General features: G+C 42.8%; 1 protein-coding gene across 6 annotated transcripts in view; it reads left to right on the plus strand.

Annotated features, from left to right (window-relative positions):
* Positions 1-16,607, plus strand: part of PTPRJ (protein tyrosine phosphatase receptor type J) — a 78,639-nt gene that overhangs the window by 39,585 nt on the left and 22,447 nt on the right. For 5 of the 6 annotated variants that reach the window (XM_054826720.1, XM_054826717.1, XM_054826719.1 and 2 more), the window contains exons 2-6: positions 9,290-9,308; positions 10,358-10,525; positions 11,310-11,573; positions 12,111-12,377; positions 16,037-16,303. In XM_054826720.1, coding sequence (XP_054682695.1) covers positions 9,290-9,308; positions 10,358-10,525; positions 11,310-11,573; positions 12,111-12,377; positions 16,037-16,303 — 985 coding nt within the window. The remainder of the gene's footprint in view (positions 1-9,289; positions 9,309-10,357; positions 10,526-11,309; positions 11,574-12,110; positions 12,378-16,036; positions 16,304-16,607) is intronic. The other variant, XM_054826721.1, reaches the window with a different exon arrangement.

The raw sequence follows: 16,607 nt of genomic DNA on the forward strand, positions 1-16,607 counted from the left end.
TGCCCTTGCATCACCCAGCCTTTTTCCACCATAGTTGGTCCTCCCAGATGGCCATGAAGTTGACCTTTGATAGACATGTCTATTGACTGGTAAGTGAGAGCCCATGTTGTTGTCAGTGAATAACTTCTCATGCAGCCTCAGTGTATTCATAGAGGCGAGTCTGGCGATGGGGTGATGGTGGAGCCAATTCTCATTCCTGTTTCTATTCAGCTTCTGTTCAAAGAGGAGGAAAAGAGAGGCTCTACCAGAGCCCTAGATGAACTTACTGGAGCCGTACAATGAGGTCTTTTGTTCCCTCCAAGGAGTGCTACTACGTGTTTTGAACGCTTGCAGTCCATTTGTCTTTTGCTACAGTTTAAATTCATTAAAGGATTAAATAGGCTGACAGTTGCAGGCAAACCTCAAGGGTGTTCCCCCAGCCCCGTGTTGCTGCATGTGAAAACGGCATATGGAAAACATTGTTTGTTGAATCGAATTGTTTGTGTTTGTGATAACCTGATCTTTGTAGACCAGCTGGATCTCTGACTTATTTTAGAGTTGGAAAAGGTATAGCACCACATTTTTTGCTATGAGGCAGTTTCCATTTGTTTTGAAGTTGATCAAATGCCACTTTGCTTTTAGGGCCCATAAAAAAAATGCAGATTCAATACGAAACAGTGCAGCCAAAGATGTGAGATGTAGTAAATAAAGGGCCATGAAGAAATTCTAAGGTCGAGCCAGTAATTTATTGTATAAAATTACCTGCCTTGTGACAGGTTTGTGATGCTTGAAGATGCACCGAGCCTGCCTTAGCCGGCTCAGCATGGTGTCATTAGCTCCCACGATCTGCATCTGAACCAGTGTTTACATCTACATCCACGCTTTACGCTCTAGCTTGGTCATCCTTAGCTTTGTACTTTCTAGAATATGTCGACTTTTATGGGAATTTAGGCATATTTCACTGCTGTTAGTCACTTGGGCTGAAGTTTGATGGTTTTATTGGGGCCTCTAGTGGTCTCAAGACTGCATTACCAAACCAGAGCTGCTGTTTTGGGGGTGGTGAGGAAGGATTGCTTTCCTCCCTCCCTGTGGGTACATTTACCCAGCTATGGGGCAAGGCCAGTGCCGTACAGAAAATTTATTTGGATTCTAGTGGAGCATTTTACATGGAGTTAGAACTGAACATGCTGAAGGAGCGTAAATAAATGGTAATAAACAGTAACAGAGCATGAAGGAGGAGATGAAGGTTAGCCTGGGAGGTCTCCATGTCGGGCAGTGGTCACAGGCTGATTTCTCCCAGCTACACACCTCATTGCTTTTCAAATTAGGAAGTTTTCAGGACTCTGGTAAGGGCAAAAAGATAAATTATCCTAAGAAAAGCATAGAAGTAAGGCAGGAAACAACAAGCCCTTCATGTACCAGCATCAAGACTGCCACAAAAAAGGATTTTCTGTCTAGCAAGACAGTTTTGAGCTCTCTATGAGCAAGCTGAAGGCTTTTCACAGGCCATCGTTCTCCTGCCCCCAGACAGGGTGTCATAGATCAAAAATTTGGTCTTTATTTTCAATATAAATCATCTTTCTTGATGTTGTATTTGAGCTTTTGTGTAACTTTTAAAATCCCTTTACAGCTATTTTTACTAGGAAAGCTCTTAAACCAAACCAAGTTCCATGTTGTTCTCGTTGGAAAGTATCTTTTAACTCTTTCCTGAGCAAAGACCACGTAGAGTCTGAAGCTGTCCGGCTCAGGAAAGTGAAATCTAGTTGTGATAAGAGAGAAACTCGAGAGTCGCGATTGCTCTCAGCTACGCAGATCTGAAATAGAGCCCTGTCAGGAAATGCCCCTCATTTTCACGACTGTGCTGCCGAGGCCAGGCGGCTGCTGGCTCTGGCGTACGTTTTCCATGTTGCCTGGGTGGCCAGCCCTGCTGATTTGGGGACCGTTAGCATTGTGTCATTGCCACAGGAGTCTTTTTTTTTTTTCTTCCTTCTTTTTCTTTTTTTCATTGTATCCTCCTTCTTCCAGGGTGTGCCTGAGTAATGACTCAGAGTGAAAAAATAGTGCTGTTAGGCTACATGCAGGAATGCGCCTTGTTCACATAAAATAAAGGTTGATGCTTTCTTAGTTTTGAAAGAAAATGACTGGCAGTGTTAACTGAAAAGTCTTATTAAAAGAGGAGGGTTTTTTGATTCAGGCATTTCTCATTACACACCCAGCTGCAGTTCCCACCGATGTCAGTATGATGTTCAGCTCAAGTAAGATAACAATTTGGGTTTTAGTAAGTAGTTGTTTTAAATATTACTCATTGCCATTGTCAAGTAAGCACACTGTTCTCTTTGTAAACTCCTTCAGCAGGATTGTCTCTGAAGAGACGTTACATGTAAGACTTACCGGGTTATACGAATAATTTAAACTCATTGAAACTTCTCAGCCTTTCTCGAGGATGAAGTTCTGTTTTCTCAGTTGGAAGATTGCAGGATGCTTGGTGGGATGCTACTGAACTGTGAGGTGGTTTGCAGCACCTGCTGCCTGTAGTTAATCAGGACCTGCAGGTTCGGGGGAAATGGAGAACAACTACTGGGTTGCATGGAAAAGTTTTAAACTGATGTTTGATCTGGAAGCCGTTGGAAAGAATGTTGTTTCCTAGGGTCAGTGGTGAGAAAGCTATGGGTTGCAATGCAGTCATGTTTGGTGTCTGGGCCTACTGTCAGCCCATTTCCTACCAAAATCTGTGCTGTTTGGTCCTAGGTATTTCCGTTGCTTGTTTGTTTTTTATGTGGGCAGGTAGGTGAATCACTTCCTTGTACCAAACTACAGGGAAACTTACCCGAGAAATCTTTTCTTGAAGGTAGGACTGCGGAAGGGGAAACAGATCTAACAGGTATGATTCAGATGAGATCCATTCTGTATTTTTCTCTTTATTTTGGATGTGGTGCCCAGAAAACTCCTCGCTCCTAGGCTAGCCATCTGAGAAGCAGATACAGGTAAAATTTGGAGAAAAATCAGGCGAGGAAGAAGGAATTTTCTCCAGGATGTTTTACCACAAATTTTCATTCAGTGTCTCATCTTGGCTTTCCTACAAGGCTTTGTCTTCCACAACATTTTTAGTTCACTGGAGGTGCTGCACAAACCAGAATCTCCTCATCTGTTTTCATAAAAGCCAGTGGAAAAAATGATATTTGGTCCCTCTTTGGAAAAAAACTTGCTTCAGGGAAGACACAATTTAGAAATGTCAGGGGTAAAATATAAATACATGCAAAATAGAAGTAGTCTTTCCTCTTTCACATAACTGCACAATAACTCAAAATAGCCTGTGGACAGTTGTGTATGGCTGTCAACTGCTTTAGGGTTTTGCATAGCTTCCTAATACATGGTGTTCTGAGAGGGTCCAGCCCTACCCAATTAATAACAAACATCAGCTCATGTTTCTTCTGGGTTCTGGATCTCCATCTGGTCCCATGCAGTCTCATTAGCAGAGCTGCTCATTTAGGGTTAAAAGAAAAGAAGACTCCAAAGATCTTGCAAAAACTTAGCACACTGCTTCTAAAATTAGAGCTTTTTTTCCCTCAGGATAAACCCACTTAAACTAAACATTCTGTGAAATGGTGTTTTGTGGATGGGCCAAGAGTGCCTGCATAGGATACCAGAGGGAAAACATGTGGAGCTGACCCTTGCAGCAGCATATTTTCATTTTTTCATTGGTAGTGAATGTGTCATATTATTGAGATCATCTAGAGTTAATTTGAATCAAAAAACCTGTTGTGGGTTACAGTTAAAATGAATTTAGCGGAGTAACTATACACTGGAAAAGGGAAAAAACCCCAAAACCCCAAACCCTAGCACCAAATCCAGAAAGTAATCAGTCTTAAATGAAACTATGTAACATAATTCAATGTTAGCTTCTGACTTGGCCTCCAGTTGACTATTTCCTCCTTCAAGTAGTAACAACCTGATCCAGGAGTGCTGAGTATTCACAAATGCCACTGAAATTGATACCTGAAGTGTTAGCGTAGCTTGGAGCGAATCTACAGCACGCAGGCTTAATCTACATCATCTTTTTTCTTTTCATAGAGCAAGCACAGAGGAAAACACTTGCTTTTCTTGGCTTGGTGTATCTTTAATTGCGTATGAATTTCTAAGCATTTTACAATAGTATAGCAGTTTAACAGTTTGTGCTTAGAAGTTGCTTGCTTAAATGCAGAGAAATGTTTTGCAATTGAAGACTTGCAACATTTTAGGAAGAAATTGGAAAGTAGGGCAAAATATTACACAAGTATCTTTTAGCTCATTTTCCAGTATGATTTTTTTTTCACCCCAGACCCCAGAAATTGCCAAAGTAAGGCATGTTACTTGAACTACGTTTGTGCAGGTTTAGGCACACAGTTGTATGACCAGTTCTGGTGATCTCATTTTTCTTGCCTGGTGCTGTAACCTACAAACTTCATTAATTTGGACATAATGTGGAAATGAATGAGGTGAAACAGCCCTGGGATGGATTGCAAAAGACAGAAACATTACATCTTTCCAAACTCCATCCTGTTGTCTCCTGATTTAGACTTTACACTCCCAGTGAAGTGGGAAGATGTGCCCAGCTGGAATAGCAGTCAATGCCTTACAAATCCTGGAAAATCAAGTATTGGAAAGCTGTATCAGTTCTGTGGATGCAACACCTGGGCAATTCCACTTCTGTTATTGTGGGGCTTCCCACTGGCTTTCCAGGGTTTAATATTCACTTACTTTGTGTGACCTTGAATAAAACCTTTCTGTGGGAATGCTTTCTGAATAAACCTATGCCAAGTATGAAATATTAGAGGTGACAGAGCAGTCTGCAAGTGGCTACTGCGTCTTTGCTGGTTAATGTTTGTTGGCTGAGCGGCGATGACTGATAACGTCAGCGAGGTGAAGCCTGGAGTCTTAAAACCATCACGATAGTTGCAGTCTGGTGGCTTGCCCTAAAGCTCATAGTTATGGATGTGGGACAAGTAATGGTAGGTGGGCATAGCAGGAAAGAAACCAAGGAAGTGAGTCCAGGGTTACTGGGGCAGTGATCTTAATTATGCTGTTGCTTTTGTGAAAGGGCGTTAAGAAAGAATTTGGAGACCACTGTGATAGCTTGGTAGTACTTTTGTGAAGCTCCTCCGAACCTGAGAGGATGGGTGGGTGGAGAAGAGAAGATCTGAAGGTACACATGTGAAAGATTGTTAGCTTTGAGAGTGGTGTGATTAATTTCCTGGCTTTTTGCAACTGAGTCACAAGGTGCACACTGGTGAGCACACAAGAAATAATAAGCAGCAGGCTCGAGTACTGTTCTCAGAAAGGATTTGTGGCTAAGGGGGTTTTTTGGTTAGGATTTTTTGGTTTGCTCACTTCGACTGTTTAGCCAGCTTCTTAACCTCGTATTTACATGAACGAAACCACATTGTTTGTTTTGGAAACTGGAGCACCCCAGGCAGGTGGGCTGCTGTCAACAAGGGTTTCCCCCCAGTGCAGGAACAGTAACTCTGTTAGAGGGTACAGTTTGGCAGCGGAGCCAGCTGATCTAAAGTCTTGCGGCCAGCAGAAGGGGAGGCACTACTGTCTTCCCCACTGCTGACCAGCTCCCATGGCTCCCCGATATATGTGTACAGCAGGCACGTTTTAAATCCTGCTCCGAAAATATCTTAGTTCTAGACTAAGTCTTATAAAATATCAGTGGAACTTGGGCTTCTCAGTCAGTTAGTATTTTTGAAGATGTTTCCCTGCAGCATATCTTATTTCTTCCTCAATAAGATTACCTGTGAGACTAATAATAATAATTCCTCAATTAGGCAACCCACTGTATACCTGTGGAGGATGGAGTTGAATCCTGCATCTATTACACACCACTAACTCCTGGTCAATAATAAACTGCACACATAAGGAGCACAGGACAGACTTTGCATGACTGCAGATGAATTATTCAGCTCCTCTGGAACGTATAGCCTTTGATCAGGCTCGAAGCATGGCTGTGTGACACATGAAAAGATTCGTTTGCCATAGCTGATGACAGTGATGAGTTTGTATGTACACATCTCTCCTGTTGTTCAGTTCAACTATTCAGTGTTTCACATTTTGCTGTCTTTTCTTGATTACTTTAGTATTTTCTTGGGGAGGGATGTTCCACCCTTACCTCAAGTTCCAGGTTTTTGGTTAAAAAAATACCCAACTCTATACATGAATAATGTGGATTCGTGTCATTGAATAGACAAGCGGAAATGGCAGGGCTCCTGATATATTAGATGCAAACACAAGGAGAATCAGGTGTTCAGCACAAATATCCTCTGAAATAATAAACAACTGTTTTGTATAAATAGCATCTCCTTAAGTAATAACATAAGGCCAGAGAACAGTTCAGTTCATGGCTCGTGTTGAAAAATACAGCACGGAATGAGTGAGTCAGGCAGGCTGGCGCTTGGGAATGGGATCGTTTGTTTTGCGTGGTTTTGCATTTCAGAAAGAGGCCTGCTCTGCCGACGGGGTGTGCTTTTTTTGAATCTGGTTTGTGCGTAGGGTTCTGGAAAGTCAGGAGGTATTGTGAGGGGGGGTGTTGCCAAAGTGTATGATAAACAAAAGCAAGTAAAATGATGGGAAGCTCTTTGTTCGTCACGTGATGGGAGTTTTAGCATAACTTTCCTTTTGTTGTTTGAACATCATTAACAAACCCCATGCATGACAGTACAACCAAGTCTCTAGCAGCTTGGTAGTAATTTGCTGTTAGATCAGATGGTGGTAGGTAAACCAGGAATCAACGTGCTCCTTGTTTGAGCTGGCAGGGAAGAAATGGGGAGGTGAGAAGCAGGGGTGCAGGGGACTTGGTAGTGGCATACCTGTTTCTCAGTCATATATCTGTCGTTCCTGTTGCTCAGGAAGGATGCTGTGCCTTGAACTCAAAATCTGGGGAGAAGGAGACAAGAAACTTCATCATCTTCAGGCAGTTTTTTACAGAAGAGAAAGTAATTGAAGGACAGGTTGTGAATAATGTCAGGCTTTTGCTGTTTTATCTATGGGGCTGCAGAATCACTGTAACTTACTCAGTCCTGTGGTGTTTCTTGTTGTTGTTGCTGTTTTTGAGGGAGTTTTGTCTGGTTTTGTGTTTTGGGGGTTTTAGTGTGATTTTCCTTTCTTATTAAACATAGCATCTTTTTGGCTTTGCTTTTAGCTTGCCCTGCTTTTTAGGGAATCTCACCTCTCGCTCATCATTTAGCAGCTGTTTCCACATAGCTTAGCACTTCTACTGCGAATGCTGCATGGTAGAGTTTTCCTGCCTTCAGAGTGGCTTTTTCCTTTGTAATATCTTCTTCCTTGGCCGCTTCTTTGTGAAAGAATACAGAAGGGCTCTTGACCCAAGTGCAGATGAATGTTTCCTCACTTCCTAATAGCCTTGCAGTTTGGCTGGGCTCTCAAATATTCAGAAAGGTTGAGGAGGAGTCTCACACTGGTATGTAGGACATCTGTGTCCCAAGTAATGTCCTTTGTGTGCAGAGTTGTCAGTAGGGCTGTGGTAGAGAAGACCAGGCATTAGTTCTTTGATGCTAACAAGTGCTCTTTTGCCTGGGAAGTGTGCCCAAACTCTTCTTGCTGTGGCACCGAGACCATCACAGGCCGGAAGGGGGTCTCTCCACTTGAAGTTTGCTTCTGCTGCATTTCTCCTTACTGTAAAGCTGGAGGATTGCTTCTAGTGTTGCTTCTAGTCATCTGGACTGCCTCATCTCTGTGGAGAGTGCTTTTTGTAGTCTCTCATATGGAGAACAAGATGATTTAATGGTACCTTCTGACGACTTTTTGAGCGTTTGTCTACTTGGGCCCACAACTGTAATGCGGGGAGCTACTGCTGATGGAGCTACTTGTGGCACCAGCAACATGAGAGCTGGGGGGGGCGAGTGATTTGGGATTTAGGATTTGTATTGGGTGGTTGTGATACAGCTGCTTATTTTGAGTTAGCTCATGGAATTGCAGAAACAGCTAAAGAACTGTCTTAAGAAAAGAGGGTGGAAAGAGAAAATGAGACAATTTCAAGTGCTTTAGATAAATGTGTCAACCTCTGCAATCAGCAGGCTTGGTGCTTTATGTGGGTAAGGCACCATCCGACATAAAGCTAAGGTGGATTTTCAAGGACTAGCCTTTCTGCAGGTGACATTAGAGCAGCCAGGGCTGGAGACCACCTCTGCCTGCACCCACCATGATGCCAAAAACAGACCCAGAAACCTTCCATGCCCTCAAGCCTCCCTGTGACCTGTGGATCTCCAGCACCATGCTGGGGACCTGCCTGTCCTTGGGACATGGATATCTGCATGCTTTTTTTTTTTTTTTTTTGCCTTGTTGTGTGTAGCTTTGCCAGGTGAATAGTTGTATTTAATCCCTGATACAATTGCTGAAGTAATCTGTTTGTTACATGACAGAAGTGCAGTTGGTTGGTGTCAGCTGGCTACAAGAGTCTCAGGAAATCACAGTTTTTCTCTCAAGTGCCTGCAGACCTCAGTCTGGGACTTTCATTCCTTTAGGCGCATTTTGTGCTGCCACCTGGAGGGAGATGAAGAAAACAATTTACAGGCCAATTTACACACTTAACAGGAAGGCAAAAGGCTTATTCGGAAGTAAAGGCGTGAAGCTGAAAGACTAAAAAACATTTTCAAAGCAAAATTCTGGTGTGCTTGTCAATATTACCAGCAGAGTAGTTTCATGTTGCAGTTAAATGGCAACTGTTGATACCTTCTGAATATGTACAAATACATAAACTAGATTTCAGAATATATACTAAGTATTTTGAACCTTGACTACACTGAGTTTGTTCTGGAAAATGCAAAATATTCTTTTGTGAGAATAATAAAATCTATACAGCAATGAGATGAAAGGAAAAATCTTATGAATAAAAAAGACCTAATTTGCATCCGCTGCTTTTTGTGGGATGGTGTTATAGGTACTACCTACCTTGTAGGGTTTGTTTTTAAATTTATATATGTGAAATAATCAGCATGTGTTATGCAAACTGTTTTTGTGACAAAATAAACTGTTTGGTTTAAAACATTAGCGGCAACTAACATTTTACCAGTGTGTATGTTTGGTTTTTTTCTCTAATAGTATGGTATACTTTTGGTGTTATTTTGATTGTCAGTAGATTTTTAGGTATCTCTTTTTCAGATTGAAAAGTCTGGAGTGCAACAATAGAAATTTTTAAATTTTATTTTTTTTAAACTTATTTCCTCCCCGTGTGTTACTGAAACCAGTCCTTATTTTATTTGAGCTTCCAGTAGTTTTAAAGTTTTAATTTCTATTATTTATTTTTGTTTTCCAGGTCAGATGTACAATTGCCTGTAAGTATCATTCTGTTACTCAATTATATTTTTTTAATACAACTGTCATTATCTTAATTTCTTTTAAGAAAGATTGAATAGTATCATCTAAGTATTTAAAAAAAAAAACTTGCTGAAAAGAATTTTTAGAAATAGTGTTCAAAAATGTAAACATGCTTATTTTAGTGAATGTAATTCCTGCAATGCATTTAAGGCTATTTAAAGATCTAAATCTACACTTTAATCTCTTTGCTTTTCAGTTTGTAAAGAGTTCTGGTAAAATCAAGCACAGATATAACATGCTTAGGAAGATTGGAAAATATACTTAAAGGCAATACAAAACAAACAAACCCCAAACCCAAAAAAGCAACCCAAAGTGATGCTTTAAGGATTTTCTGGAGTACAGCAGCTGCTGTACTTGCCAAGATGGCAGGTTTTCATGTGGCAAAAATTTCTAAAAGTACTGATGAATTCTACCTTAATATTGAACATCAGACTTGTGTGAGTTAGCCTTCAATTTTTAGGGCCTGAATTAGCTCTCTCCACAGTTTGGGCTGCACTGTATCAACCTAAAGTTGTTTTCTGTAGGTATGCCATGTCTCTCCCTTACTTGTGGGAACACACTGTGTGAACATGAGAACTTTTTTTTTGCTCATACGCTGAGGGGAAGAGACAAAATTGCTATGCCAGGTTAAGTAAAGCAGCTAGCTTCTGATAATGCCTGAGAAAAATACACACGTAGAATGTGGCTGCAAGTTTGTTCTGTTCTTTTCAAACAGAACTACACTGAAAAAAAAGAGCAGATCATGGTGGCTTTCATCCAAACCATGAGTAGAGTCAGTGTATGACTGAAATAACACGGCAATCTCTTAATCTAAATCAAGTCATCTGACAGCAGTTGAAAGTGGTAAAACCAGGAAATGTGCAGTGAAATCTCTGTAGGAGAACAAGCTGGGAAAACAGAAGTGACTGCGGGTCTGTACATGATAGCAATAGATGACTATACTTCTGCAAATGGGAAACCCAGAAGTTTTGCAAAGATACTTATTGCTTTGTATTCTTTCTTTCAGGCACTGAGGATTGCAGCCCAGAAAATGTAACTGCAGAAACAAGAACCAGTAGTAATGATAATTTATCAGTAAACTCTACAAGTGGGAACAAAACCTATGGAGGTGGAAAATCATCCGGGGATGTGTCGCTATCCGATGGGGCGATAAGTGATTGGAACAATGTAACCCGTAAGTAGTTTGGAATGTGACTGGGATGTGAATCTTCAGGGTGTTTTGTGCTTTTCTACTGTGTTAGCATTTTAAGTCCAAACTCTAGTCCAGAGTGCAAAGAGCATTGTGGCGGCATGGATCCAACTGCTTTACTGGAGTAGAGAATGAGCCAAAGAAATGTATCTGCGCAGGTGACTGGTAGTGCAATTTAATGCTGTAATTATCACGTGGCCTTGAAATAGTTTTATCACTGTTAGACTTGGGCTCCCTTCCCTTTTTATTACGGCTCTTTAGGTTACAGCTGCAACAGTTCAAACATACTGTGACATGCAGATTTGAAATATATACGTCACAGAATACAGCTGAAGTACTCTTACCTAGTAAAAAGGGTGCTGTATCATGTATCTAGAGGAAAGCTGTGTGAATCTTGCAGCTAGAAAGGCTCTTCTCTTTGGGATAGCCAGCTTAGGAAAAAATAACAGCAGGATGCGTGTTCCAGCCTTTCTCAGCACCCGGCATGAAGTTGACAGCTGAGTAATCACTGCTGCACCTAGACAATTTTACTCCTTGAGATGAAGTGAAACTTGAGGAGTTAGAGGAAGAGCAGATTGCAGAGGAAGCAAGTGTGCCTTGCAACATGTAAGGATAGCTTGATTATTTTCCCAGGCTGACTACTGCTTTATAGAGACCTGTTATTTGAGTAGGATGGGAAGAAGAGTGCTTTATGTGTTTGTCAGCAAATCTTCTTGCAGGTTAAAAGATTTTTTTTTCTTAAAATATCTTTTCTCCTTGCCTTTCACAGAGCCTAGCATGGTTTTTGATCTCAAGGCAGAATATGTTGGTGCGACTTCTGTCAACTTAACATGGCAGAACGACACTGCTTCCAGCGTCTACAAGTACAGGATAGAGGTTGTAAATGGTACCTCTGTTAGGAACCTGACGTCCTACGTCACCAAAGCCGAAATTACCGAGTTAATCCCTGGGACATTGTATAATTTCACAGTATTTGCGATAACAAACAATGGTGAGACAGAAGGCGAAGGGGTGTCCATAAGCCTGTATACAAGTAAGTCACAGTTTCTTGCAGCTCAGTTTCTGGTGGCCTGTATTTTGCTGTGCAGCACAGCACTCTGCCTACCTGTGTGAGGGTTGTAGGTCAACAGTGTTGTGTGTAGACCTGATGTTTTAGTCCTGGAGCCTGATCTGGGCTATATGCAAAGGATGGGATGTTTGTGTGCAGCAGAAACATAGCTCGGATGTTTTTGGTTTGTTTTTATTTATCTTCCTTCCCCACCTTCCCCTCCATCCTTGTCTCTTTCCGGATTTCCTCTCTGGGAGTGCTGGCACAGTGATAACCTGTGCTCCTGCTTTGGAGTGTCAAAGGGAGATGAATCCCACTCAGAATGACTTTTATTCAGTTTTCTCTTAGCTGCCCATTGATGCAAAAGCCTGCAGGAGCATCTAGTGATGATGTTGGGTTGCACCTGCACTCTGAATGATCAGTGATGTAAAGAGAATGAAGTAGTGGTGCGCCTGTGTTTATTCTGTCCATGTATGTGAGCAGATGCTCTTGCAGCTGGCTGACTGTTGTCTTGCTTTTCAGAGTCCAGCCCAGTTCTTGATCTCAAGGCAGAATATGTTGGTGTGACTTCTGTCAACTTAACATGGGTGGTGAATGACACTGCTTCCAGCTCTTACACGTACAGGATAGAGGTTGTAAATGATACCTCTGTCTGGAACCTGATGTCCAATGTCACCGAAGTCAAAATTACTGAGTTGCTTCCTGGGACGATGTATAACTTCAAAGTATTTGCAAGACCAGTCAACAATATGAGCGAAGAGGAAGGATTGTCTATAAGCCTGTACACAAGTAAGGAACTGCTGGTGCCTCTGAATTGCAAGTAAGCTTGCAGTCTGTATTAAACAGCCCTGCGTTTTATCCCTGCATTTCCAACTTAGCAGTATTTCATACTGCAATGACACTTTGCTCCAGGAGCCTGCAGAGATGCAGTGCTGCTACTTGCAGCCAAGCAGCACTTCTGTAATTTTCATTCTATGTGGAATAGGGAAAAATGTGGCTGTGGCTCTTCTTTATTTCTCTATCTTGACAGGTCGTTGTCTTGCCTTTCACAGAGCCCAGGCCAGTTCTTGATCTCAAGGCAGAATATGCTGGTGCTAACATAGTCAGTTTAACATGGACAGTGAGTGACACTGCTTCCAACTCTTACATGTACAGGATAGAGGTTGTAAATGGTATCTCCATTACAAACCTGACATCTGGTGTCACCAAAACTGAAATTAGAGAGCTAATCCCTGAGACAATGTACAATTTCACAGTATTTGCAGTAGCAAATGATGGTTAGACAGAAGGAGAAGGGCTATCCGTAAGCCTGTATACAAGTAAGTTACAGTTTCTTGCAGCCCTCTTCTGTTGGGCAGCTCAGGGCTCTACCTTCCCGTGTGAGGGTTGAAATGTAAGACTATTGTGTACAGATGCAATGTTTTACTCTTGGAACCTAATCTGGGCTGTCTACTAAGCAGGGTGTCTTAATGTTTGAAAGAAACATACCTCTGCTTTAAAAAAAAAACAAGCAAAACCAGCCGAACAAAACCCACCTCCCTTCCCCTCTATCCTCATCTCCTCATATCCCCTTATATGGGAGATAACTTCTTGTCACAGGTACTCAGTGAACCAACTAGGAAAGGGGCCCGCCTACACTTGCTATTCGTGAATAGAGAAGGACTCATGGGAGATGTGGCTGTCTTGGCCACAGTGATCATGAAATGATTGAGTTTAAAATTTTCAGTGCAATAAGAAGAAAAGACAGCAGAGTTGCTACCCTGGACTTCAAGAGAGCGAACTTTATTCAGGGAGCTACTTAGCAGAGTACCCTGAGAATCTGCTCTTGAGGGCTTAGGAGTCCATGAGTGCTGGTCAGTTTTTAAGTGCCACCTTTTAGAAGCACAGGAGCAGACAATTCCATTGTGTTATAAGTCAAGCAAGCGGGGCAGAAGACCACCTTGGCTGAACAAGGAAATCCTCGTGGAGCTCAAGAGAAAAAAGAAATTGTATGATCTCTAGAAGCAAGGTCAGGCTTCTCAGGAAGATTACAGAGCTGTGGTTCGTATATGCAGGGAGAAGACATGAAAGGTCAAAACTCAATTAGAGTTGAAACTGGCCAGTGATGTTTCAGACAAGAAAAAAGCCTTTTTTAAGTATGTTAATAGCAAGAAGAGGTCTAAAGAAAACATTGGAGCAACACTTGTTGAAGGTAGTCACCTGACTAATGATGAAGACGAAGTTGAGGCATTCAATGCTTTTTTTGCCTCAGTCTTTAATAATACGGATAGACCTTGGGCTGCCCAGTCCCCTGAGTCATAGGACCATGAGTATGGGAACAGTGACTTTCCATTTGTGGACACTGAAATTGTAAGGGACCAGCTGAATGTTCACAAGTCCATGGGGCCTGATGGGATTCATCTCAGAGTACTGAAGGAGCTAGCAGATGTTATGGCAGGACCTCTTTTGATCATCTACCAAAGGTCTTGGGAGCGTGGGGAGGTCCCTGTTGACTGGACGTTAGCCAATGTTATTCCAATTTACAAGAGGGGTGTGAGGAAGACCCAGGAAACTACAGACCTCAGTTCCTGGAAAAATTACGGAGATCATCATACTGGGTACTATTGAAAGGCATTTAATGAAGTCATCAGGCACAGTCAACATGGGTTCACAAAGGGAAAGTCCTGTTTGACCAATTCGATATCACATGGAAAAGACAAGGGGTAATGGCTGCAAGTTACTCCTGGGGAGATTCCGATTGGACACTAGAGGAAAATTTTTTGCAATTAGAAGAAGCAGCCATTGGAATAATCTCACCAGGGAAGTGGTGGATTCCCCAACATTGGACACTTTCAAGGTTCAGCTGGACAGGGGGCTGGGCCGTCTTGTCTAGGAGGTGCTTTTGTCTAGACAGAGCTTTTGCCAAGAAAGATTTCACCAGACGATCCTTGAGGTCCTTTCCAACCTGGTATTCTATGATTCTTTAATATCCTTCTAGGATAAGGACACTCACCTAGTTGATGAAGGGAATGCAGTGGGTGAAGTTTTTCAGGATTTTAGTAAGACTTTTGATACTGTCCCTCACAGCATCCTTCTGGACAAGTTGTCCAACTGTGGGATGAGCAGGTTCACAGTGCGCTGGGTGAAGAACTGGCTGAAGGGCAGAGCTCAGAGGTTTGTAGTAAATGGCGCTACATCCGGCTGGCGACTGGTCACCAGCGGTGTTCCTCAGGGTTCAGTTCTAGGGCCAGTTCTGTTCAATGTATTTCTCAACAATCTGGATGCAGGAGTTGAATGCACCAGAAGCAAGTTTGCTGATGATCCCAAACTGGGAGGTGCTGTTGACTTTCTTGAGGGACAAGAGTCCTTGCAGGGGGATCTAGATAGATTGGAGCATTGGGCTATGATTAATGGGATGAAATTCAACAAGTCAAAATGCCAGATTCTGCACCCAGGACGGAGTAACGCTGGGCACAAGTATAAATTGGGAGAGGAGTGGCTGGAGAGCCGCCCTGCAGAAAGGGACCTGGGGGTGCTGGTCGACAGCAGCTCAATACCAGTCAGCAGTGTGCCCTGGCAGCCAAGAGGGCAAACGGCACCCTGGGGTGCATCAAACACAGCGTAACCAGCCAATCAAAAGAGGTGATTGTCCCGCTGTGTTCAGCGTTGGTGCGGCCTCACAATTTAAGAAGCATGCGAAGGTCCTTGAATGCATCCAGAGGAGGGCAGCAAAGCTGGTGAAAGGGCTGGAAGGAATGTCCTGTGAGGAGCAACTGAGGACTCTGGGCTTGTCTAGTTTGGAGAAAAGGAGGCTGAGGGGTGACCCCATGGCTCTCTACAGCTTCCTGAGGAGGGGACGTGGAGCAGGAGGTGCTGAGCCCTTCTCCATGGGATCCAGTGACAGGACGCGTGGGAATGGTTCAAAGCTGCGCCAGGGCGGGTTTAGACTGGACGTGAGGAAACATTTCTTTACCGAGAGGGTGGTCAGGAAAACTGGAACAGGTTTCCCGGAGAGGTGGTCGATGCCCCAAGCCTGTCAGTGTTTAAGAGGCATTTGGACAATGCGCTTAATAATATGCTTTAACTTTTGCTCAGGCAGTTGGACTAGATGATTGTTGTAGGTCCCTTCCAACTGAAAATAGGTGCTTCCATGCTATTCTCTTTCCCGCTCATCTTTCCAGGTTCCCAAGGGAAGCCCTGAGAGTGCTATTAGAGTGATGGCCTGTGCTTCTGCTTTGGAGTGTCAAAGGGAGATGAATCCCACTCAGACTGACTTTTCTTCAGGTCTCTTAGCTGCCCATTGATGCAAAAGCCTCCAGGAGCATCTGGGGATGATGTTGGGGTGCTCCCGCACTCTGAACGATAAGCAATGTGAAGCGAATGAAGTAGTGGTGTGCCTGTGTTTCTTCTGTCCATGTATGTGACCAGGTGTTCTTGCAACTGACAGATTGTTGTCTTGCCTTTCACAGAGCCCAGTGCAGTTCTTAATCTCAAGGCAGAATATGTTGGCGAGAATTCTGTCAAGTTAACGTGGGCAGTGAGCGATGCTGCTTCCAACTCCTACACGTACAGGATAGAGGTTGTAAATGGTACCTCTGTTTGGAACCTGACGTCCAATGTCACCGAAGTAGAAATTACCGAGTTAATCCCTGGGACATTGTATAATTTCACAGTATTTGCAGTAGTGGCTGATGGTCTGACAGAAGGAGAAGGATTATCCGTAAGATGGTATACAAGTAAGTCACAGTTGCTTGCAGCCCTGTTTCTGGTGGAACATATTTTGCTGTGCAGCTTAGGGCTCTGCCTGCCTTGGCGAGGTTTGAAATGTAATACAAGCCTTACCTGGGCTGTCAACTAAGACTGGAGTATTAATGCGTAGAATAAACGTAGCCCTGGGGTTTTTGTGGTATTTTTTGTGGTTTTTTTTTTAAAAAAAAAAACAACACCAAACTTCTTCCAACTTCCCCTGCCCCAAAACAAAAAATCCCCCACAACAAAACAAAAACCAAGCCAACAAAACAAAAAACCCTCCTTCCTTCA

The sequence above is a fragment of the Grus americana genome, chromosome 5 (genome assembly GCF_028858705.1).
Source record: "Grus americana isolate bGruAme1 chromosome 5, bGruAme1.mat, whole genome shotgun sequence".
Taxonomy (NCBI): Eukaryota; Metazoa; Chordata; class Aves; order Gruiformes; family Gruidae; genus Grus; species Grus americana.